The sequence below is a fragment of the Sander vitreus genome, chromosome 21 (genome assembly GCF_031162955.1).
Source record: "Sander vitreus isolate 19-12246 chromosome 21, sanVit1, whole genome shotgun sequence".
Taxonomy (NCBI): Eukaryota; Metazoa; Chordata; class Actinopteri; order Perciformes; family Percidae; genus Sander; species Sander vitreus.
Window position 1 is genome coordinate 22094553 of NC_135875.1, and position 25003 is coordinate 22119555.

Here is a 25003-nt window from a genome sequence, read left to right on the forward strand (position 1 = left end):
TTTTTTAAAACATAGTAGAAAGGAAGAGAAGAAACCTTAGCAATCAGTGCTTTGGACAAAGGGTAAGACACTCTTAGAAGTTATAAAGCCTCTTGCGTCCTTTTACCTGGTTGGTCCGCAATGGTGATAGTAGTTCTCGGGTAGCGTCCCAGCTTGGCACCCTCCCGTGGGTTACTGAGATCCATGACAAACTGCTTGACCTGTTTGTCTTCCAGGAGGCCATCTTTCTCGCCCAACTCCAGCAGACGAACAGGCACTATTTTCTGGGTCTCACCTGGAGCATAGCTCAGGTCTCCTTCCACAGTCACATAGTCCTAAAATACATGAGAAGAATAAGTTAGAACTACAGCCCTGCTGCAGACCTGTATCTCACCGACTAGTCATTACAAACTGGCTTCAGCCTCTGAAGGCCGTTTCGCTTCACAAAGGCCAAAGTTAGTCAGGGAAGAAATGCCAACATGTTTTAAATAAAAAAGAAACCGTGGGACATTCTAAGTGAGAATATAATCCATATCAACTAAAGGTAGCCAGCCTAAATGTTTTTTGTAGGTATCAGGATTCCAAGCAAAATGAAGGGTACAGTATCAGTACACAGCCAACAGCTTACCTTCTTATCCTTGGCTGTGAGGTCCCGTGTGCGGTAGGTGACCTGTGTGCGTCCATCTTCTATGATCTCTCTGCTAATGGGAATGTTGGCCACTCCGTCCTGCCTGCTGTAGGTGTAGGCCGGCTGGAGGAACGAGAAGATGTTGGTGGCTGGGGAAGAGAAAGTGGAGAATCCATTATAGCAATAGATTATACACTTTGTCATTAGTTCAGGTCACAGGAGCTCTAATGAGTTGGTTGTCTCATTTTCTTTGTTTGAAAGGTTTACAGACAAAGCAAGAATTGTTTAAATCTATGAAGTCTGAGGTTTCTCACCATGCTCTTTGATGATAGTGATGTTGACCAAACGTTTTCCAATCTCAGCAATCCCTATTGGCACATCCATGGCCTCCACCAGCAGCTGCTTCTTTTCATCGTCTTCATCCTTGACAAAGAGCGGCACGTGAACGTCTACTGACTCCACACCTTCTTGGAACTCGATGGCTCCTGCAGCCTCTGCAGAGGAAGAGCAGATGAGACGGAAGGTTTATAGCAAGATTGATAATACAAGCTCCATTAAAGATCAGAGAGTGATTTGCTACAAACTGTATGTTAGAATTTTCATTTCATCCACACACACAAATAGTTAACAATCTAACCTCTGTCTGTGGCCACAGTGTAATAGCCGGGCACCACTTTGAGATCATGTACGTTTCCAGACTGGACATTTTTCTCAGTGAGTTTGACAATATCAGGGTAGCTGCTGCGAGGAGCGGATAAGACGGTGTCCATGATGGTGTAGTCCTGCCTGAGAAGAGCACAGGAGGGGAAGAGAAGTTAGACATGCATGACCTTTGGGTCCTTAAAAAACTACTACGCTGGTGTATTGTAATCAGAATGTTACCTTTTTCCGGCATTTCTCTGCATTCTGCAAAAATAAAAACAGGTATTAATGAGGGAGAGAATAGACATTTAATTTCCGTCTTTATTTTGATTACGAGAATATGAAGAATACCGTATCTTACAATTTTGTTCGTATGCAGTCCAAAAACAGTTAAATGACATACTGTATGTGATTAGCACATGTAGTTTAACACATCTTACCTGAATGCAGTTTTTTGCACTTTCTGGGCGCCGGGAATCTGCTGGTACACCTCATTTAGCTGAAAGGGTGAACAAATACAAATACAGTACTCAGTGACACAGCAGTCATTCATACACTCATGTGCCCACCGATAAACAAAAACACACTCACGTTATCGGCCACTTCCTTGCGAAGCTGTTCGGCATCTCTGGAATCGGGGCGAGACAGGTTCTCAGAAAATATCCTGTTTAGCCGGAGGGAGATCGGGAACTGGACTACAAGGGGAAAGATGAACCATGAAAAGAAAGCAAACAGAGGTTAGAGTTGTAACGTGTATCATTTCATCTTTAAATCCCTAACCCCTTTAGCTTAACATGCAGAAGGTACGTTTTTTGTTGTTGCTGAAACATTTGATCACTCACTGGTCTCTTTAGGGTTTGGCTTTATCAAAGCCTGGGGGTGATTGGGTGATCGGTGTACGTTATCAGTGACCTTCCAGCGGACCACATCGGTTCCTTTGGGTGGGCCGGTCCTCACCATTGGTGTGTCCAGATGGTCTGAGGTGAGCAGAGACTGGCGGAGCAAATACTCATCTTCCTTGAAGCCAACCATACGACCTGGAGAGAATGCAACATGAGGTGACTCAAATTCAACATGGTCCCAGGTGGCAGGATAAAGCATTTAAAGCAATACTGTCACATGTAATATATCAAAAGTTGTACCTCTCCCACAGCAAGGCAGCAGGGCAAGACAGCTCTGTGTCAAGAGAAGACAGAAGGCATTACTTCCACGGAGAGTTTATTTATTATCATTTATCGGTGTAAATGTAAGTGTTTATACCTGGCAGAGGGATTTGCAGCAGGCGCAGTATTTCCAGCAGCAGAGCAGCAGCAGGGCCAGCAGTAACAAGAGGAACAAGAGGAGTGGGAGCAACCACAGGAGGCTAGCAGGGGGACATTCTGAAGGTCCGTTACGAAAAGTAGATAAAGTTAGAAACTCAACGGTCATATAGAATGCTGCTGCCAGAGGTTTATCTGGCTCACATAACTCCTGTTCTAAAGTCATTTTGCTGGCTTTTATTTCGGTGCTTTCAGACAGTTTGAGTCTTTCAAACAGCAAGCCGTTTCTGACCCTATAATACCAGTGATGTCTAGCCATGCATATAGTTTGGGTTTTGATTGTCCTGGTTTAACATATCTATCCTCCACCAGCGAAACAATGGAGGTGAATGGAATGGAGTCTAAGGTGCTCCCACCTTTGTACTGCAGAGATACATTGTTTTTTTCATTTCATGAAGCCCCTAAAAACGAGTTATCACATGTTTAATATTACACCTAAATGAGCGACAATCAAAGTTAACATTCAGTAAAAAAAACAAAAACATCCTTATACATATTTATGAAGAGTTTAACGCTCAAAAACTCTGCTATGTCTGTTTCGTCTGTGCTGCGTAAATACATGACATCACCTTTTTCCAACTGAGCTCCGCCCACTTCAAACCAGTGACAAGAGCACAGACAAAACAGACAGAAATATCTTATTTGAAATAACCAAAACTGTTGTAACTTTGGCCCAAAATTGTGTATCCATGTAAGGACCCCCCCCCCAACCTTACAGTAAGAAGCTGAGTTTATCAACTTTGAGCACTACAGCTCAAATCAGAGAAATCCCCTTAGAAAGCACAAAATCACAACAGGAAAGTGTTTTAATAATTATACATCAGTTGCTGAAATGAGAGCACAAAGCATATTTGATACATATCCAACCTGCAGCTCACCTTTCTTTTCGAGCACCTGGACATCCAAGAACTTAACTAAGGGATCTTTAGGATTTTCGACGGTATAGTAGTACGTACAGTCATCATCCTCGTCACGGAAACTGCACAAATCAAGCACCTTCTCCCCTGAAAACACATGCACATATCACAAGTGTTTTTAGGCATTACTGCTATAGTGCCAAAGTGGCATCATCATCATTATAACCTAAAAGAAGATGATAGATGTATGTGCAGAGTGTATCTGGATAATAAAATATTCAATAAAAAAGCAAACCACAGTCATTTTGCTCCTCTTAGATGTGCTTACGTTCTTTGAGTTCATCCACCAAGGTAATTTTAAAGGGGCACTCGTCACAGTTGTCTTTCTCTTTCTTTTCTCCTGTCTTCCATGCCTGACATTGGACGCAACTCCTCGTACCCTCACACACGCCCAACTGGGCCTAGACAGGACACACACACATCAAAAGAAGCTCAGGCAAGACTGTACAGAAACACTTACTTAGGCTAAAAAGCTAAAAGCTTAACGCGGTACAGAATGGTAAACTACATAGGATATCCCCGGAAAAGGGACCAGGCACAAAGAACTCAAGGGTATTGCATAATGTCATAAAGGAGTTAGGTCTCCTATGAAAAAATCGAGAAGGGATGAAGTGACCCTGCCCGGAGGAAGCCCGGGGGCCCCCCGTCTGGAGCCAGGCCCAGATGGAGGGCTCGTCAGCGGCGTCTGGTGGCCGGGTTTGCCACGGAGCCCGGTCGGGCACAGCCCGAAAAAAGCTACGTGGCGGACATCCCTCCATCCCATGGGCCCACCACCTGTGGGAGGAACCGCTGGGGGTCGGGTGCGCTGCCACATGGGTGGCAGTGAAGGTCAGGGGCCTCGACGGACCAGACCCGGGCAGCAGAGGCTGGCTCTGGGGGACGTGGAATGTCACCTCTCTGTGGGGGAAGGAGCCGGAACTTGTGCGGGAGGTGGAGCGCTACCGGTTAGATCTGGTGGGGCTTACCTCTACGCACAGTCTTGGTTCTGGAACCATACTCCTGGATAGGGGTTGGACTCTTTTCTTCTCCGGAGTTGCCCAGGGTGTGAGGCGCCGGGCGGGTGTGGGGATACTCACAAGCCCCCGGCTGGCGCCGCTACGTTGGAGTTTAACCCGGTGGGCGAGAGGGTCGCCTCCCTACGCCTGCGGGTTGTGGGGGGGAAAACTCTGACTGTTGTTTGTGCATATGCACCAAACAAGAGTTCAGAGTATTCGGCCTTCTTGGAGACCTTGAGTGGAGTCCTGCATGGGGGCTCCAGTTGGGGACTCCATAGTTCTGCTGGGGGGGGACTTCAACGCGCACGTGGGTAATGATGGAGACACATGGAGGGCGTGATTGGGAGGAACGGCCTCCCTGATCTAAACCAGAGTGGTTGTTTGTTGTTGGACTTCTGTGCTAGTCATGGATTGTCTATAACGAACACCATGTTCGAACATAGGGATGCTCATAAGTGTACTTGGTACCCAGAGCACCCTAGGCCAAGGTCAATGATCGATTTTATAATCGTTTCATCTGATCTGAGGCCATATGTTTTTGGACACTCGGGTGAAGAGAGGGGCGGAGCTGTCAACCGATCACCATCTGGTGGTGAGTTGGGTCAGGGGGTGGGGGAAGACTCTGGACAGACCTGGTAAGCCCAAGCGGGTAGTGCGGGTAAATTGGGAACGTCTGGAGGAGGCCCCTGTCCGACAGACTTTCAACTCACACCTCCGGCGGAGCTTTTCGTGCATCCCTGTGGAGGCTGGGGGGCATTGAACCCGAGTGGACAATGTTCAAAGTTTCCATTGCTGAAGCTGCGGTGAGGAGCTGTGGTCTTAGGGTCTTAGGTGCCTCAAGGGGCGGTAACCCACGAACACCGTGGTGGACACCGGTGGTCAGGGAAGCCGTCCGACTGAAGAAGGAGTCTTTCCGGGATATGTTATCCCAGGCGACTCCGGAGGCAGTTGCAAGGTACCGAAGGGCCCGAAGGGCTGCAGCCTCTGCCGTGAAAGAGGCAAAGCAGCGTGTGTGGGAGAAGTTCGGAGAAGACATGGAGAAGGACTTTCGGTCGGCACCAAGGTACTTCTGGAAAACCGTTCGCCACCTCAGGAGGGGGAAGCGGGGAACCATCAAGCTGTGTACAGTAAGGATGGGGACGCTGTTGACCTCAACTGAGGAGGTAATAGAGGCGGTGGAAGGAGCACTTTGAGGAACTCCTAAATCCGACTAATCGCCCTCTATGGTAGAGGCAGAGCTGGAGGATGAGGGGGGATTGGCATCAATTTCCCTGGTGGAGGTTGCTGAGGTAGTTAAACAACTCCACAGTGGCAAAGCCCCAGGAATTGATGAGATCCGTCCAGAAATGCTTAAAGCTCTGGGTGTGGAGGGGTTGTCTTGGTTGACACGCCTCTTCAACATTGCGTGGAAGTCTGGGGACGGTGCCTAAGGAGTGGCAGACCGGGGTGGTGGTTCCCCCTTTTTTAAAAAGGGGGGGACCAGAGGGTGTGTGCCAATTACAGGGGTATCACACTTCTCAGCCTCCCCGGTAAAGTCTACTCAAGGTGCTGGAAAGGAGGGTTCGGTCGATAGTCGAATCTCAGGTTGAAGAGGAACAATGCGGATTCCGTCCTGGTCGTGGAACAACGGACCAGATCTTTACTCTTGCAAGGATCCTGGAGGGAGCCTGGGAGTATGCCCAACCAGTCTACATGTGTTTTGTGGATCTGGAGAGGCGTATGACCGGGTGCCCCGGGAGATACTGTGGGAGGTGCTGCGGGAGTGCGGGGGTGAGGGTCCCTTCTCAGGGCCATCCAATCTCTGTACGACCAAAGCGAGAGCTGTGTCCGGGTTCTCGGCAGTAAGTCGGACTCGTTTCAGGTGAGAGTTGGCCTCCGCCAGGGCTGCGCTTTGTCACCAATCCTGTTTGTAGTATTTATGGACAGGATATCGAGGCGTAGTCGGGGTGGAGAGGGGTTGCAGTTCGGTGGGCTGGGGATCTCATCGCTGCTTTTTGCAGATGATGTGGTCCTGATGGCATCATCGGCCTGTGACCTTCAGCACTCACTGGATCGGTTCGCAGCCGAGTGTGAAGCGGCTGGGATGAGGATCAGCACCTCTAAATCGGAGGCCATGGTTCTCAGCAGGAAACCGATGGAGTGCCTTCTCCAGGTAGGGAATGAGTCCTTACCCCCAAGTGAAGGAGTTCAAGTACCTTGGGGTCTTGTTCGCGAGTGAGGGGGACAATGGAGCGGGAGATTGGTCGGAGAATCGGCACAGCAGGTGCGGTATTACATTCAATTTATCGCACCGTTGTGACGAAAAGAGAGCTGAGCCAGAAGGCAAAGCTCTCAATCTACCGGTCAGTTTTTGTTCCTACCCTCACCTATGGTCATGAAGGCTGGGTCATGACCGAAAGAACAAGATCCAGGGTACAAGCGGCCGAAATGGGTTTCCTCAGGAGGGTAGCTGGCGTCTCCCTTAGAGATAGGGGTGAGAAGCTCAGTTATCCGTGAGGAGCTCGGAGTAGAGCCGCTGCTCCTTTGCGTCGAAAGGAGCCAGTTGAGGTGGTTCGGGCATCTGGTAAGGATGCCCCCTGAGCGCCTCCCTAGGGAGGTGTTCCAGGCACGTCCAGCTGGGAGGAGGCCTCGGGGAGACCCAGGACTAGGTGGAGGGATTATATCTCTAACCTGGCCTGGGAATGCCTCGGGATCCCCCAGTCGGAGCTGGTTAATGTGGCCCGGGAAAGGGAAGTTTGGGGTCCCCTGCTGGAGCTGCTACCCCCGCGACCCGACCCCGGATAAGCGGATGAAGATGGATGGATGGATGGATGGAGTTAGGTCTCACTGATCCATGGAGAAATAACAACTCTAGAGGCAGGGATTTTACCTTTTACTCTAATCCACATGGTAGTTATTCAAGAATTATATATTTCTTGTGTCACAACAACATATGCACAAAGTCCTAGAATGTGGCATAGACACAATAACTATAAATGACCATGCTCCTGTTACGCTACAATTGATATGAGTAATGATTCTTTCTTTAAATATTGGAGGCTTAAAGTGTCCCTTTTATCAGATGAGAGGGTGGTAAAGGAGTTAAAACAACATTTGAAGGATTACTTTCAAAAAAACGACAATGGGGAAGTTTCGCCATCACTTCTATGGGATGGGGAAAGAGCGGTTATTAGAGTAAAACTGATAGAAATAGCATCTCGGTTGAGAAAAGCTCAGTTAAAGCAACAAAACGTTTTAGAGACTAAAATACGAGAACTAGAGTCAGAAAATCAGGTATAGATTAGATGAACTACTTTCAATTTAGAAAGGCCCAAACAAATAGGATCATTAAAAATATAATACACTCTACCTCTAAACAAAATATGATAAAGCCAACAGAGATAGCAGAAGCTTTTGCAGATTATTATCAAAATCTAGATGATGACTCATAGTCTGAATTCATAGGACATACAACACAGACATCTTCCGTCATTATCAGTAGAGGAGGCTTGTTTTGTACTTGTACCAGTACCAGTTTGTATGTTAAATAGTACCAGTACTATTCAAAGTATTTAACTATGCCCTATCATCAGGTAACTGTATATTTGCAGAACACCATCCAAAATAGATGATTTGTTAATGGCATTTACTGAGGGGGAGACAAAAAGGGACTAATCTCAAAAAATGTTTAAAGTGCTAGAACATGAAGGTAATGACAAAAACATGGATGTAAAAGAAAAATGGGAATTGCAAGCAAATATAATTTCAGATGAAAACTGGGAGGAAACATTTAAAGCAGGGCATACACTAACGAACAGCCCACTGTGGAGGGAGTTTGATTGGAAGGTGAAGATGCAGGATTTTAACACTCCATCTATTACAACACAATATAGTAATACATCTACTTCTAGACAATTCTGCTGTAAATAGCAAAAAATTAAATTACAGCTTCCTGGCTGAGGCCAGAAGGTAAGAAATGTATATATCATGGAAAAGATCACAGCAAGATTGCAGCTGAGTACAGATAGGTTTGCTAAAAAATCAAAAATCAAAAAATTTGACTAGAAATTACATTGGAACTGGCATACATTGAGTCATAATAAAAACATCCACACACCTCGAAATTGGGCTCACAGGTTGAAGTCATTTTTGCAGGGTCGTTACACTCACAGCGGCCGCATACACATTTACCTTGCCCATTGCAGACACCCTGGTGCAGAAAAAGACACAGTCAGGCTCTTACTGAAATCTAAGGTGACATGATAACTCTCCAAATAAAAAGTGTGGCTCTACTCACGCCCTTGCTGTCCAGACAGGTCTGGTTGCTCTTGGAACACTCACAGGCACTGCCCTGCCAGCCCTCATTACACACACAGCGACCCATACTGCAAGAGCCACGGTCTGATAAGAAAAGAAATAATAAGAATAAGATTTATCATAAGTGGTGTGTGTGTGTGTGTGTGTGTGTGTGTGTGTGTGTGTGTGTGTGTGTGTGTGTGCAAATGGTGGTAGTCAAGTTGTCGAACCATGACTTACTAATAGACAAATGCAGCATGATTCAAACTTTATGTGAAAACATTTTTTGTTGACGAGGGTAACCCGTCAACCTTTATACGCTTATTTTCAGAAAAATTGATTTGAAGCGTAAATAAACGCTTAAAAAGAGATTGTATTTGTAGACGTGCAAGTAAAAAACGTTTTATATAAATGTTGCAATAAATGGGTAGTTGCAGGTATACAGGGATTTGCAACTTAAAGTGCTCATATTATGCTTTTTGGCTTTTTCCCTTTTATTTTTTGTGCATGTAATATATAGGTTTACAAAGTGAAAAAGCCCAAAGTCTACCCCAAAGGGACTTACCGTCTCCAACAGAAAACACTGTTCACAAACTGCTCCAAACAGCTCTATTGTAGTCCAGCCTTTACTTCAGAGACAAACGTGTGTCACTTTGTAACATGTTATAATGCTTGCCTAGCTGCTAGCGTAGCACGCCCTCATCCTCTGCTTCTGACTAGCTAGCAGTGCTTATTTAGCTAATGCATCTGCGACTCCTAACAAAGATGGAACAGAAGTGAGATGTCTCACTCTGTAGCTAAAACAGAGAGCTCAACACACAGGGTGAAAAGAGGAGCTGCAGCAATGTGTAGTACAACAAAAATCTGGTGTTTTTTTGAAAATTAAATCATGTAAACCTATTCTGATATAACCTCTTAATACAATTATGAACCTGAAAATGAGCATAATATGAGCACTTTAAAAAGAAAGTGGAACAGGGCCGTAAAGTGTGTGTCTACTTTCTGCATCCATGTTCTAACACCAATTCTATGCCCTTGAAGTTATGCAGAGACGTAAAAGTACAGAATGTATATAGGGTGCTCACATTTTGATAGATAGTAACACCATACACATACATACAGTACACCTTTAATCACCAATTCAACAGCCGCAAACCATCGTACCATTGCAGAGGAAGCCTCCATATCTTTGACACTGCGTCTTGTCCCACTGACAGTATGGTCCTTCAAACTGCTCCGGGTTGTAGCACACACAGGTTCCACACTCCAGGCAGTCCCCATGGCCTGAACAAGGCTCTGTCATGCCCGGTTCTATACACTGGCTGGTATCCTTAGCTGAAGTACTTACTGAGCAGTTACAGAATGTACTTACCCTGAAGGAGACACATGGACATAACAGAGAGAAAAACAAAGACCTTAGAGATGGCAGAGGTGCCATAACTCATATATTTATAAGAATTAATATAAAAGTCTCACCAGCCACGATAGCACTGACACTTCCCACACACCAGGTCTCCGTTGCCATAGCACCTGGGTGCTCTAGGGATGACAGACTGGAGAAAATGTAAAAGAGACACTGGGATGAATCTACCATAAAGACATGTGAGTAAGTGACTTCATCTCGACTTTGTGTGCGCTTTAGTCTTAATCAGTTTGTCTACCTTTTCACAGTCGCAGGTTGGACACAGAACCGAGGCTTTAACATTGACAGCAGCGTTAAAGGTTGTAGGTTTGACTCTCATTGTCCCCTGTTTTTCATCTGGATTCATCTGACAGACAGGCTGCTCATTGATCATTTGCTGGGCTTTGAGCAGCATCTGGAACTTGCCCTGGATAACACACACAAGCACAAGCACAAACACACACACACACACACACACAATCAGAGCTTGTGTGTACACAGTAAGCATTTAGCTGTATGAGTCTTAGCACTAATAGGAAACCAACAAGTTAGGACAATATTCGACTTCTTGACTAAAACTAAAGAGCCTGTAGAAGCTGTCATAAAAAGTCAATTTTGATGATTTAGTCAATCATTAGTTACATTGGCCAACAATTTGTGGAAACTAATTATTCATTTAATGGCAGTACTGACTAAACAATTTCTACTTTTCTCTAAATCCAACACACATTCCACATCTGCTTACTATTCCAAAAGGTAATTGAGGCACTTGCTTCTTGTTTTTAGTAGATTTCCACTTGACATGTTAGGGGAGATAGCCTCTAATTTTGGTTAATAACTCAGAGTAACTTTTTTTTGTTTTTAAGATCATTTTTGGGGCATTTTAGGCCTTTATTATATAGGACAGCTAAAGATGTAAAAGGTGAGAAATAGGGGGAATGTCATGCAGCAAAGGGCCATGTTTTTAACTTACTTAATTATTTATTTATTATCTTCCCTTTTCCCTTTTGAATGTATAATGGCCAGAAATACAGAGTGAATTGTCAAGAGTTGCCACTCAAATTCTGAAAATCCCATTGTTTCCAATGAAAAATACATTTAAGAAAATGGCAAGAATTAATAAATTGGGTGGCAGCACAAAGAAATCAACCTAAGTGAGGACTATCAGTTTCAAAACCCAATACGGTCTTCTAAATCCATGTGTGTTTGTATGTTAAATCCGTTGTTTCCATCTTGTTTTTCTTCTTACGATTGCTCCAGGTTGGAAATCAAAGGCCCCGAACTGTGCCACGCTTCCATTGGTGGTCAAGAACTGTGTCTCGAATGCCTTGGGTCTGTCCTCTGCACGGATGCTCATCTTAGAACGGATATTCTGTAAGGACATAGTAGAACATCCCATTTGACTCAATTGTCTACATAGTCTAACTACTCTCCTAGCTGATAATTGTTAGAAGAGGTGATGTTTTACCTTGAAGGCATCGTCCATGAGTTGCAGAATATTGGAAGAGTCTTCTTGCAGCAGACCGACTTCAGCAATGGGGAAGTAATCTTTTAGTTTCTACACAGAGAAGCACACAATACAAAAAATAAATCCATGACCTAAATTCTGACCGAAATCTTGACACCACATTTCAGGAACCTAACTTCAAAGAAAGCTAAATAATGAAAGCCTACTAACCACATAGTACGTGTAGGAGTGGGCGGTGACAGCGAAGATTGGGATGATATTGTGTTTGCCCAGCAGACGAACCAGTGTGGGTATTGAAGGGTAATCCTGGTTTATATCGTGTGTGTAATTGCCGTCTGCGTTCAGGTGGCAGAGCTCGTCGTTGCGCTGCAGGATACCTGACAGCACGTTAGCACCATCAGACTCATAGTGGAAGGCTGACTCGGTGGAGAAAACCAGAAGATGGGTGCTGTGGGCACGCCAGCCGATCTTATCCTAGAGTAAGAATACCAATAAAATGGGAGAAGAAACAGTGGTTAGTAGAGAATAAGGATCTGTAGGTAAAGATATTTAAAAGATGCAACTTTTGCTGAACAAAAGCCATTGAGGCCAAAAGTAACAATTATTTTTATTGGCATATTGAATTTCCCTTCATTACCGGAACCGCAGGGGTTCTAACAGAAGCCCTGAGTCTCTGAGCTCCCTTCAGAAATCGTGCAATGAGGAAACTACAGTTCTCATGAAAGGCTGCATTTCCTCACACGGGCTGCTTTGATGACAACCACCATACCTTTAAGGGTTGACAAAGCCTTACCCCTGTCCAATTGATCCTGCAGGATTTGGTTTGCCCCACACCACAATTTAAACCCCACCAACGGTACGAGTATGCAATCGTCATCAATTGTGGGATGTCCGAGAACCAGACCATGTGAGGCCAGTTCGGGGCTATCAGAACTAAACACACTTTCTCTATCCGAATACTCTGCAGCAGGGGAGGAAGAAGATAGGGTTGTGCCGATGGATGATATCATCGTTCATCGTGATGGCTGGCTGGATGGTACGTTAGCAACAGTAGGCTAATTCACGAGGTTGCTATTTTATGTATGAGCTAATATTGCGCATCTGTTCATGTGCGCTGCAAGAGTATATGTTTCTGTTTATTGAATGCGTTATTCAGTGCAAACATAACCGAGAATGTAGTTTAATCTCAGTAATGATGGTATATTAGGTTATTACTGTCGCTCTGTTGAAGGCAAACGTCCCACTGTACTGTAGTTACGCAGATCACGGACATCTGATTGACTTTACTGCACCGTAGTTAAGTGAAAGTAGGTCAAGTTGTAAAAAACTGCCCCTAGGGCAGCATTTACAGAGGGCATTTAAATGTATGTCTGATCGTTTCTATGTTAACTGTTAGCCCATAGTAGTAGAAACAAATATTTTAACCTTTGTTTTTTAAGAGAGGTATGGTTGATATTTTTGGGCCTGGGATTTAAACTCTTAAGTGTCTGGTCACAAGTCTAGTTTTGCCACCCAAATGTACGCAGAGCTTACTAACCCCACAAACTGCAGCCTGCAATATGGCATCAAAACCTCCTTCAGGAGCATCCAGGTTGCCAGATATTCTCTCCTTCTGGAGGTCCCTGGTGAAGGCATCCAAGTCGTTGGTCAGCTTGATGACGTTTTTGAAAGAGAACGGAGGGTCGCTGTTGGGCCACGGCTGCTGAAGTCTGAGAAGGTGGAAGGAGGATAGACAAAATAGAAGAGAGAAATCGGAAATTGCATTTGCATTTGCATTAAACTACTGCATTTACGTGCTTAACTTTCTTCAATGTGTTCATGTCACATTTTCTCACTTACTTGGTGGGTCTCATGTCCGTCTGGGGCTCGATCACTTTGTCCACAAACTTTCCAAACCCAATGGTGTAGTCATCTGACAGCTGCTTAACCAATGAAGCTACAGGATATACATTCACCATCAGTAACATCGCAACAACTCACTCGACAGTCATCAAAACACGTTACCAACACAAAGATGCTCACCCAGCTCTTTGCCCATGCTCTTCAAGTTGTCCAAATCGTCAGCCATGGAGTTGGAGAAGTCCATAAGAATATAGAGGTCAAGGGGGCCTTTGGTTGGAGCAAACACTTGCACATCCACCAGCTTCTCCTCTCCTGGCAGAAAGCTCATGCTCACCTGCTGTGGAGACACTTGAGACTGCTGAAGACTAATGTCGATTGCTTGCTCCTGAGCAGCGAGAGAAGCAATGGAAAGGAAGCACAAGGGGAACAACAGAGGAAAATGACTTCACTTGATCTAAAACAAACATACATACATACATACATTTAAGAATACATAATGGTGGCATGATTGTAAGAGTAATGAGAGTGATGAAGACTTACCTTTTCTATCATCATGCTGCTTTGGGCTGTGATTACAGCTGCAGCACTGCAGCCATAGTCAATTATATTCTTGTACAGGTCACAGCGAGGGCCATTAAAGGTCTGGGCAAACATGACAATTGATTAGTGAGTATTGCTTTCTAAACATTAACTTGCTGAGTCTTCATATAACAATATGCAAATATTTTATGCAAATTATGAATTAATCCTGAAGATTAATCCTTGTGCACCTTGGAAATGCTAGCAAAAAGACCAGGAGATGTGGTCGAAAGCTTGAGTTAGATTTTTTTTGTTAAACTACTATTATTGTGCCTGTAGTTTCATACCTAGGTCATGTTATGAAAACTGAGCCATCTCCATGACAAGTGAGCAAAGTCCACCCACTGATGAAGACCACAACATGCAGCTGAAAGCTCCCAAAGAAGCTACTATGTTAAATTGTCAAATTATAAATTGGAATTCAGTGGTCTTGCTAATTGAATTATTGTTTATGAACATTTTAGATGTTAAAACATTTTATAAAGCAAATCATTTTGAATTTTCAGACGTCTGCACATGGGGCACAATGGGCACTAGGGCAAGATACATAGCTACCATCCAAGACTCAAAATACTAATCAAGTACATGGTATGCCAGGGCTGTAGTCAAGACCAACTTAATCGAGTCCAAGTCAAGTCCAAGACCAGGTCCATCGAGTCTGAGTCAAGTCCGAGTCCAAAGGCAGTTGAGACCAAGTCAAGACCGAGTCCAGAGTAAATCGGGTCCTTTGCAAAACCATAATAGGCAATAGTGTCTTTCCAATGCTAATATAGTGATTAAGGAGTTAGGCTGAACAGAAATAATCTATCTATATACAAGATGGATATATCTTCTAACAACAAACTAATCAATGCAAATAATTTAGGTTTGAGGACCATTACAGGTTTCTACAGATAGGCCTACGTTAAGTGCAATCCCGTAAAGGCACAGTATATGTAACTATTCCACATTAAAATGTCTAAAAATGACTAGACCTACATTATATACTTTGTCAAGTTAAGTACTTAAATTATCCCAACAATGTTTAAACTAGGCCTGCGCTATATGAGGGAAATCTGCTATGTTCAATAACATTGTTCAATATTGGGATGATGTCATGACCTGCGATAAATCAACAAATATTGAAGTGTGCATATTAGCTATGCATTTCCTATGTCAGCCTAGTTGTCTTTAAATTCACATTCACCAATGTTTACAACAGCAAAGTCACTATCTAAACTCATTAATATCTCCCTGGAAATGATCTAAAATGTCACTTAAATAAATAATACTAGTGACATCAAAATACTGAGTGAAGTTTAGAAAAAATGAAGAACACAGACATCAGTCAGTATCAGTCATTCATCCTGTCCTCTGTCCTCCTCCCTCTGGTGAGGTCCAATGACATCATTGGCGTTCATTATAATTAGCCATGTGAATTTGACGCTTAGGAAGGGGGGAGGGACTGGGGAGTCTCAGCCAAATGTTAAGATACATGGCAAAGTGAGAGAAACAGTTAGACTTCATACAGACAGCTTTTGTTTTAGCTTGTCACATTTTGCTATTAGCCGAGCTAGCGTGCTTTGCTCGTGTAAAACCTAACAGCAGTGGATGAGATTGCGACAGAGCAGATTTAAATATCGCTTTCTACATGTTAATATTTGTTATACAGGTGTATTGATAAAGTATTGGCTTTGCCAAGGTTTTATTGCATTTACTTGCAGTAATGATAAGTTGTCTCCACTGCAGCCTCTCTGATCTGCTGACTTCGCTCTGTGTGTGTATGTTTGTGTGTGTATGTTTGTGGAGGAGCTCAGTGTCTACAGGAAAATTGCCGCAATGGCAGAGAGGAAGAGGCGGAAGGATTTTTTTTAACGTGTCATGTTGGTAGAATCAGGCAATGTTCGGTACAACTGATCCCGAATCAGCAGCCAGGAACAACTTGGACTTGTTCTCAATAGCTGAGAGGTGCAAGGACCGGACTCGAGTAGGCCTACTACAGCCCTGTGGTATGCTAAAAAAAAGACAGTATTTCTCCCTGAGGAATGCCACAGCCCTAATGATTTATCTCAGGTTTGACTGATTTGAATCCAGTTCTTTTATACTCCTGCTGTTTTGTGCTCTCACCTCATCAGGGCAGTATGCACAGCCTTTCCCCGACTGCAGGCATTCTGAACAGGTCTTGGCCCTGGAAGCGAAGCAGTAGTTCTCTGTAGGGGGGGGGGGGGGCATTTTCAGAGTCACAGAGAGGCAACAAAGTGAGAATCAAACCCATGAAGCATAGCTAGAATACCTGTGGTAACACTAAACAGACTCTGGCACAGCATCTTGTTTTCTCCTGTGTTCCAAAAGAAACCAATGCTGAAAGCAACAGCTTCCTAACAGTGACACAGTAGTCAACAAAAAGGTAGATACATTTATATATATAAAAAAAAAAAAAAAAAAGGCACTAGGATAAATCTTTACAAATACAAAAAATATCTTATACTGTACATACTGTAGCCATCAGTAGTATTTATTATACAGTATGCCGTACACACATCAGTCTAAAAACGTGAGTTAACTTTACTAAGTTTAGGACTGCATCTAACTATTACTATAATCTTTAATGATTATGTATTATATTATATCACATTACATTACATTTCTGATTCATGAATTAATATTTATTCTATATAATGACAGAAATTAATGAGAAAATTGATTAACAATCTCCCCAGGACCAAGGGGAAGTCTTCAAATACAGTAGCTCCATTTTATCCGATCCACAGTTAAAGCTTTAGTGCGTAACTTTTGGATATTAATGAACGTCCGTTACATTCAAGCCGTTGCCAAATGAGTTGCTATAAAGCTAATCAAGACTCATCAGCTCCACACAACTCTCTCTGGATTTTGCAGTATGACTATGTTCAGAAGATTGTGGCGTCTTGGCAGTAATGGCAGTTTTGTTGTCATTACTTAGAATTCCTCATGGGGGAGACAGAAACTACGCACTACAGCTTTAAAACCCCCAAAATATTACATTTTTAATTATGTAATTATGAAAATCAGGAAATCTATCAAAACAGAGGCTTGAAACAGAGACTGTCAGGAAATTTCCCTGATAAATGACTTAGACAAATAATTGTTGATTCATTTACTGTAAACTACCCTCCTAACATTGATGGGAAGTCTCTAAAACTAAAAACATGTTGTGATTCATGGCCAACTATCCTATTGAGGCTACCACTTGCATACAAAATGGCATGTCAATAAGTAACTTGTAGTGAAATACAATTATGAGATATGAGCCTGGGCTTCCTCACCTTCAGCATAACAGCAGGTTAACAGGACGGCTAGAAGCCCAAGCCCCACTGAGAGATGTAACGTCCATCTCCCCATCTCCTTCCTGCAAACAAACAAATACATTCATGCACATGTACAGTACGACTATAATTCACTGTTGCAGAGAGAGAGCAAAAAGGCAGAGAGAAAGACTTTTCTCCCCCAGTGATATCTCTATAGACTACTGTGTAACTTGAACCACCTGTACTTTCCCTCAGTCAAGCCCTTGAGAACGTGAACAGGAACACTCCCCTTAGCTTCACCTCAGTTTGTGAAAAGAGCTGAAGAACAGAAAGACGTTGTACTTTCAGAAAATAACCTTACAAGCAGCCTTTTTAAACATTTTTCCTCTTCAATAATTGAATCCTATTCTAAAAATGATATAAACGTTCTTTTTATACCTGAGTATAGGCATATGTAGTGACCTGCATACAATTTTAAAGGGCCTGTTCACCCAAATTACACATAACATAATTATGTAATTCTCGCTCACCTCTAGACAAATCTAGCCATGTGGATAGTTTTGGTGCTTACAGTTTTGAGATATTTATCTCTGAGATTTTAGCCTACACCCCAATACAGTTCAGGTAAATGGAAATGTAGTTGTCCGCTGAAAACGCTGTCGACAGATTTCTTTGAAACTACTTTCAACAGAGAAAATAGTCACTTTGAAAACTGCTGACATTAAGGTCCGTCGATTATGCAGTAATGGGGTCGCTGATTGTGGAAAGCATGACACACGGAAATCCAATCACCTCTATTATATAAGGGGTGAAAGCAGAAATCTCAAAGACAGATATCTTAAAACCTGGAATAAAAAAGACGGCTAAGTAATTCCTTTCATACAGTTTTAAATTGGTGTACCATCTGCTATTGGCATATAGCTAATTTCATATAGACTAACCATAAAGTGCCTGTTGACGCATGATAAAATGTGAAAAATGACGACAGGAGGGACCAATACAGGGTGGGACCTGGAAATATTCCAGGCAGCATGCTGTGTAGACTCTCCACAACAACAACAAAAAAAAACACTTCATAATTTGATACTGGAATCTCAGATAGAGAACAATCTGATAGACAGGAAGCTACAGAAATGATCTTCACTAAAGATAGGCGGTGGAGAGTGAACAAAGGGCACTATGTGGCATGAAATGTCTCAGTAATTGTCTCAGTGGGTAGATAACTGAATATGTGCCACCCCAGTGCACAAGAAAATGATGATTTGTGTTCTGAAGATTTACAACTCCAAGAAGGAATTTCTCCTTGAGGCGAGAGAAAGGCCAGTCCAAGTTAAAAAACACAGTCTGAAAACACATGAGAAAGGCACCTTAGCACCTCGCTGTGAACTGGAGCTGACTACAGGTGTTGTGTGCAGGCGTGTGTGAGTTCATGGAATGCGGTGTCACATAAATCACTGACCGAGATGGGTCAGGTAAAAAAAACAATAACAGAACAGACCAGCTGCTGTCTTACAAACTTGACCATCAGTCACAGAATATGAGCTGAGTAGAGAAAAAGTACTTTGTATTTTTTTTACCTCTTTCTCAGACAAGATCATAGGCACGCAGGCGTTTATGACACTCACAATGAACTGGGAGACCCAAATTACAGTTTCCAAGAGACAGAAAATAGAAGTGAGTCATTCATGCTGCTTTTTCTTTGGTCTGAATGACTCCGTGGCACAAAAAGAGGGGACATTTTTCCTGAATTCAAAGCTGTAGTTGACAGTAAGCTAAATCACTCACAAACTACACACACCTTGAAAAACCCAGCCTTTGAAGCTATCACTACATTCCACCTAAAAAACACAAATAACACAAAGCAACCTACCGGTAATACAGCAGGGCTTAATAATATTATGTCTGAATAAGTAGACGCCTGCATATTTGATTACATAAACACCATTTCTCTACTGTTTGTTCTGGTCCACTTTCTTTCACCTGTGTTGCATTGTGTGCTATGATGTTGGCAACCATGCAGAATTAATAAAAAAAGATTCAAGAGAAAGTAAGCACTGACCTAAATCAAAATCTGTCCAGAGCTTAGTCTTTAGTATTGCCATTCTAAAACCACATGGTGAGATATAAAGTTACATAACGCACGCTTTACATTACATATACGCCATTCACCTTGCTCAAAATGTGAACCAGCAGAATAATCAGTCAATTTTGCAAGGCTGAGAAGAAGATATTTAAGGTGAAAGGCAATGAAAATAATGGCTTAGGAAAGGTTTGACTGGATACAAAGAGATTACTGATCAACAAACCTCTTATTGCACTCTCGACCAGTCCAAGTCCAAAAGTCCAACAATAAATAAGAAAAAAACGAATTCCTTTTTGCTTTGTTTGACCCAAGAGTTTGGGAAAAGTTTGTATCCACCTATAAAAGGAACAGAAAAAAAAAAGTCTTCTTTGAATCCTCCAAGTTCAAAGTTCCAAAGGACAGATTTCCAGTCTTCTGTTCCTTCCCTCCTGTACGGTCCGATTTGGTCAAATATTGACTTATTTGTCCTTAAACTCAGCTGGACTTTTGTGTGTGTGTGTGTGTGTGTGTGTCTCTGTGTGTGTGCAGGATTTTTTAAGTGTGTACGGGAGAGATATGAGAGACAGTGAGACTCAGAGCAACCGAGTGAATATGACTGTGTGCTGTGACTTGATCCCTCCTTTACAAGCTTCTGCACACGCACACACACACACACACACACACACACACACACACACACACACACACACACACACAAACACACCCACACACACACTCTCTCTCTCTCACACACACACACACACACACACACACACACACACACACACACACACACACACACACACACACACACACTCTCTCTCTCCAATCCCTATCCAGGTGAGTGGCTGTGACGAAGAGGGTTAACTCCCTTCCTGTACCTCTATCTCTTCCCCCCCCTTTTAGAAGTTAAAAGCTCCACACCTCTGTGTGTCAAGGCCCCCTCCCTGCTGCATTCCTCCCCAACAGGAGTTCACCTGTGTGGGCTTGAGACTGGGAAAGCAGGCGTCACCTTCCATGGCCTCCTCCCAGGTCTTGGGAGTGGCACACAGAGCAGAACACTGCCTGCAGGCTATGGGAAACGGCTTTGGGACTCTTGTGTTTACACAACTGAGTGCTCATACTACCGGGAACATTTTCTATTTGTCAGCTATTTGATGTGAACATTATGATTGCCACATATCTTTTCTGCCTGTTCTGAAGGTAAAGCCACTTTCTTTGCTCTGTAAATGGACTGCTATTACCCTATATAGCGTTTTCTAGTCTTAACGAGTACTTAAAACACTACAGGCACCATTCACCATTCACACACACGTTCATACACTGGTGGCCGAGGCTGCCATACAAGGTGCTAATCAGATAAACATTCATGCACATTCACAGAATGATAGCGCAGCAACTCATGGTTCAGTGTCTTGCCACAAAGACACATTTCGACATGTAGACTGCAGGGGCCAGGGATTGAATCACCGACCTTGCGTTTGGTAGACGCCCGCTCTACCACCTAAGTAGAAGATGTGAGGTTCCAGTTTGAGATTTAGCATTCCTGAGCAAACGGACCAGCATGGCACACTGACCCTGACACTCAATTTGTTGTATTTTAGCAGAATAATGAAAGCAGCAGAAATGCAGTACTGAGTACACTTCTGTTGTTCTTCTAACATCTGTTTATTTATCGCAAGTAATATCGTTATCGAGATATTCAACAACATTATTGCATAACGCATATTTTCTACATATCGTGCAGCCCCAGTTTTAATTGGTTTCTACAGCTTTCACAGCTACAGTGGACTAAATTGTGGAGACCATTCCACAACTGAAGGTCCACATCATCAATATCACCATATCATCTTAACATTTAGAGTCCAAACGTAATCAATGCCTTATTAACCAACCCATGAATGAATGTTATCTAATCCCCTGAGCGTTTTCTAATCAGGGATTGGACAAGAGTAGTTAGTTGATTACAGTAAGAGCTCCTCGAAACCAAGAATGACAGCCAGGTACACAAAACATTACATTGGTCCTAACAACCACTATGGTTAGGGTTTGGTTAGGTTTAGGCAACTAAAACTACATGGTTAAGGTTAGGTAAAGATTATGGTCATGGCTAAAACGAGCAAGACTAACTGTTGATAGGAGATGGGATCATGAAAGTTAGACACTGTGTACAAAATATTTCCTAAATGTCAACTCCAAATCTTTTACATAGCACTTTTTATTGCCCACCAACTCAAATTCCATTAACACTGATTTTGACCAGCAGCCATGAGTCCTGTCAAAGTGGGCCTGAGAAAGATACTGAACCCCTAAAGTAATTCCCAAACTGTAAAAATTCAGTTGGTGTGATATGTATTTTAATACAGTATAGCATAAGAAATGACACAAATAAGCCCAAAACCAGCATTATTTCTTCTTATTCCCAACAGTTGAGTTGGTGTATCATTTGCAGTTTCCCTCTGGCGTTGATAACTGCTATTGTGAAACGTATTCATTTATCAGAATGAGTATACTACGAACATATGGCCTTCCTGACAGAGACAGTTTTGTCATATTTTGGCTTCTTAGAGCCGATACTCATAGTTATGCAGATGATACACAGATCTTCATCACTCACCAGTGGTATCTTACCTGTTAATAAATTAATTCAGTGAATTGATTATGAAGTATAAACCTGTGGATGATACCAAATGTTCTAAAAAAATTCACAAAACACAGGTTATAATTACTGTACCAAATCAAGTTTTAACTCCTTATAATTACTTCATCTTATTACTTCTTCTTAGTTTATACTGTGCTCACCTGGTACATATTCCTTAATAAAGTTGCTTTTAATCAAATTAGCAGAAACTCATTTACACACTTTACAACACCACGGGGCAAGATGTTGTGTTGATTGGTCTTTTAATCACTTAAACTATTGCCTTTTACATCCCTACAAAACGCACCTTTTTAATTCTGGACCAGGGATCTCTAGACATTGGTTTAGGTCAGGGTTCACATAAATGATCACACTGATTTCAATTTGTTTCACATTGTTTCCTAATCTAGCCTTTTCCTGTAACTTTTTTTATTGTGTGATCGACTTCTTTGTGTTGCATTCTTGAAGGAAGTAGTAGGAGTTTCAGATAGGGCCAGTGTCAGTGTAAGCGGTATTGTTTATTTCTCTGGAAAGGCCTTTCCTCTTGTCTCCAGCAGACCACACATCAGACGTTAAAGGTTATTCTCAATCCCTGTCGCTGCACTACACCCTCATAACTAGACTCACAAAGACTCAGGTCAGTAGCCATGGTGAACCTGTGACACAGATCTGGGATTCAAGACATGAATCAGAGGAGAAAACAGCCTTTTCCTCTTAAACTGTATACCACACTGGTCATTCTGAACGCTGACATACACAGTCATGCTCCTAGCAACCACATCTGGTTTGATACAATGGCTAACTTCTCTCAAGGAAAACAAAACATCTGCAGAAACAACTCTTGCCCTCTTTCTGGCTTTCTTGGCTGACACTTTTTGCAGTGATGCCAGTCTAAACAGCCCTTTCACATGTCAGAGGAGGAGCTGAGAGGGAGTGGCCCACCTACTGTATCATTTTTGTAATTTGTGCAAGGGTTCCCTGAGTTCGAGAAATAAAGCTTTAAACTTTTCAGGCTCACAGTAAACACAGGTAATGACTCCCAGCAGTTACTGGAATATGGAGAGAGGCACATATATGTTATGCCTATTGTAAATGTGAATAAGATAATAAAATCTCCTGTACTTTATAATCCTATAAATCGCATCCAACCTAACGTCTAGCGCCAACCTGACGTCCAGCAACGGGCCCGCCAACCTGACGTCCAGCAACGGGCCCGCCAACCTGATGTCCAGCGCCAACCTGACGTCCAGTGACAACCTGACGTCCAGCAACAACCTGGCAACAAATACTTTGTTACTGTACTCAAGTAGATTTTTCAGATATTTTTACTTTACTATTTATTTTTGTGCTCCTTACATTTTAACACAAATATCCTTACTTTCTACTCCTTACATTTGACAAAATTGGCTTGTTATTTTAGTTTCAAATAATTTCAATGTTGTTACCGTTATTATTTTGGATGGGAATATAGGTTGCACTTGATGCACCACTACAAGACGACTCGACAGATTTGGCGGCATTCATTCGTGGCAAATCATTGCGGCTTGATGGCGGTAACATTAGCACATAGCAGTATGGACGGTGACAAGATTGAAGAAAAACAGAGAAAACAGAGATCCCAGAGAAAAGAGAAACAAAAAACCTAGAGTCCCAGTCTCTGTCACAATAATCATTTATGTGATGTTTTAGACCTATTGGCAGACATCCATTTAAAATGTAGACAATGGCATATAAAGAGCCTTTTTTCCATATCCACTAAAGTTTCTCAGCTTGCACTCTAGTAACATTTGTGTGGTCCAGGTAGTTTTGCATAAAAAAAAATGGTTGTCATTCGCAAGGCTACTTTTACTTTTATACTTAGTAAGTCAATTTCCAAGCCTGTAGCCTACTTTGTTACTTTTACTTGAGTAAAGAAGTTAAATCCGTACTTCTACTTTTACCAGAGTATTTTTAACACAAGTATCTTTACTTCTACTTGAGTACGGGAAGTGAGTAGGCTACTCCACCACCAAAACACATACATAGCCTACAGTAAAGCCACTAGTTATCACGGCTGTCGCATATTTTGCATTTTTCTCATTAACTGTCTGTCCTTTGCATACATGCTAATTGTAACGTAAGACGTCACTTACTGTGAACAAGAGGCTGTTGCGGTGAACTGGACTCATTAGCGGGAAAGACGGTCGACATGCAGGCTGTTGAGACACCAAAAAAATAAAAGTGTATACGTTTTTGGATACAGAGGGAAAGGCCGACAAGAATGCCTTAACTTTCAGCTCCTCTTTGTTCACATTAAACGAAGTCCAGTCTGTGCCCAACTGCTCGCCAATTTACATGACAAAAACGGCACTTTTTGGACCAGTGAGTTCATTCAGTGCCTAATGGCGTCTCCTTTTTTTTCACCAATGAATCGCCAGTGTAGCACAGAGGACACCGGCACAACACAGGGTGAAAAGTGAAACCTTTTTGGAGTATTCAGACGATTGCATATGATAATAATGATGACAGTTCCCTGTATTTTAAACGGGAAAAGAATGATATGCCAACTATTTCTAATTGTCCCCATAAAAACACGAGAGTAACCCCATTACATATTTTACTAGGCAACAGAATTCTATGCTAAATATCTATAGCTTTCTTTCATATACAGACAAACAAGTAATTGCAGGAATAATTAAGAATATGTTCATATTTTGTTCATATTTCACAAGTCTTGCGTAAACACATACTGAGTCAAATCTGCGTGACGACAGCTGAGTGATAGAGAGTTTGTTGAGGTGAAAGTTGTGACCTGCTCAGGACAAGTTGTACTTTGCAGGTGAGCCCACGAGACACACCCAAAGTGTGCGCGCGCTCACTCTGCGGATCTCATAACTGTGAATCATCCCGTTAAGATTCCATTCGATGTGTCCGTTGTACACCACTGAGTTTACACTCTTTATCATACCTTATGGGGTTTAATGTATCATATTTATATTGAAACTATTC

General features: G+C 42.7%; 1 protein-coding gene across 5 annotated transcripts in view; it reads right to left on the minus strand.

Annotated features, from left to right (window-relative positions):
- The window catches only part of itgb4 (integrin, beta 4), a 32196-nt gene extending 12163 nt beyond the window's left edge, over nt 1-20033 (minus strand). Inside the window, exons 1-27 of one of the 5 annotated variants that reach the window (XM_078278436.1) lie at nt 19619-20033; nt 17331-17413; nt 16153-16235; nt 14008-14109; nt 13648-13852; nt 13465-13561; nt 13163-13334; nt 11836-12099; nt 11626-11715; nt 11407-11529; nt 10417-10584; nt 10232-10308; nt 9920-10128; nt 8757-8860; nt 8577-8669; nt 3754-3886; nt 3447-3572; nt 2510-2628; nt 2392-2425; nt 2092-2286; nt 1841-1944; nt 1690-1748; nt 1490-1513; nt 1245-1393; nt 922-1101; nt 608-756; nt 107-314 (exon numbers count right to left, since the gene is read on the minus strand). In XM_078278436.1, the coding sequence (XP_078134562.1) occupies nt 107-314; nt 608-756; nt 922-1101; nt 1245-1393; nt 1490-1513; nt 1690-1748; nt 1841-1944; nt 2092-2286; nt 2392-2425; nt 2510-2628; nt 3447-3572; nt 3754-3886; nt 8577-8669; nt 8757-8860; nt 9920-10128; nt 10232-10308; nt 10417-10584; nt 11407-11529; nt 11626-11715; nt 11836-12099; nt 13163-13334; nt 13465-13561; nt 13648-13852; nt 14008-14109; nt 16153-16235; nt 17331-17406 (3343 nt within the window). In that variant the 5' untranslated portion in view covers nt 17407-17413; nt 19619-20033. The remainder of the gene's footprint in view (nt 1-106; nt 315-607; nt 757-921; nt 1102-1244; nt 1394-1489; nt 1514-1689; nt 1749-1840; nt 1945-2091; nt 2287-2391; nt 2426-2509; nt 2629-3446; nt 3573-3753; nt 3887-8576; nt 8670-8756; nt 8861-9919; nt 10129-10231; nt 10309-10416; nt 10585-11406; nt 11530-11625; nt 11716-11835; nt 12100-13162; nt 13335-13464; nt 13562-13647; nt 13853-14007; nt 14110-16152; nt 16236-17330; nt 17414-19618) is intronic. The other 4 variants (XM_078278435.1, XM_078278437.1, XM_078278439.1 and 1 more) reach the window with 4 other exon arrangements.
- Between the last annotated feature and the right edge of the window lie 4970 nt (nt 20034-25003).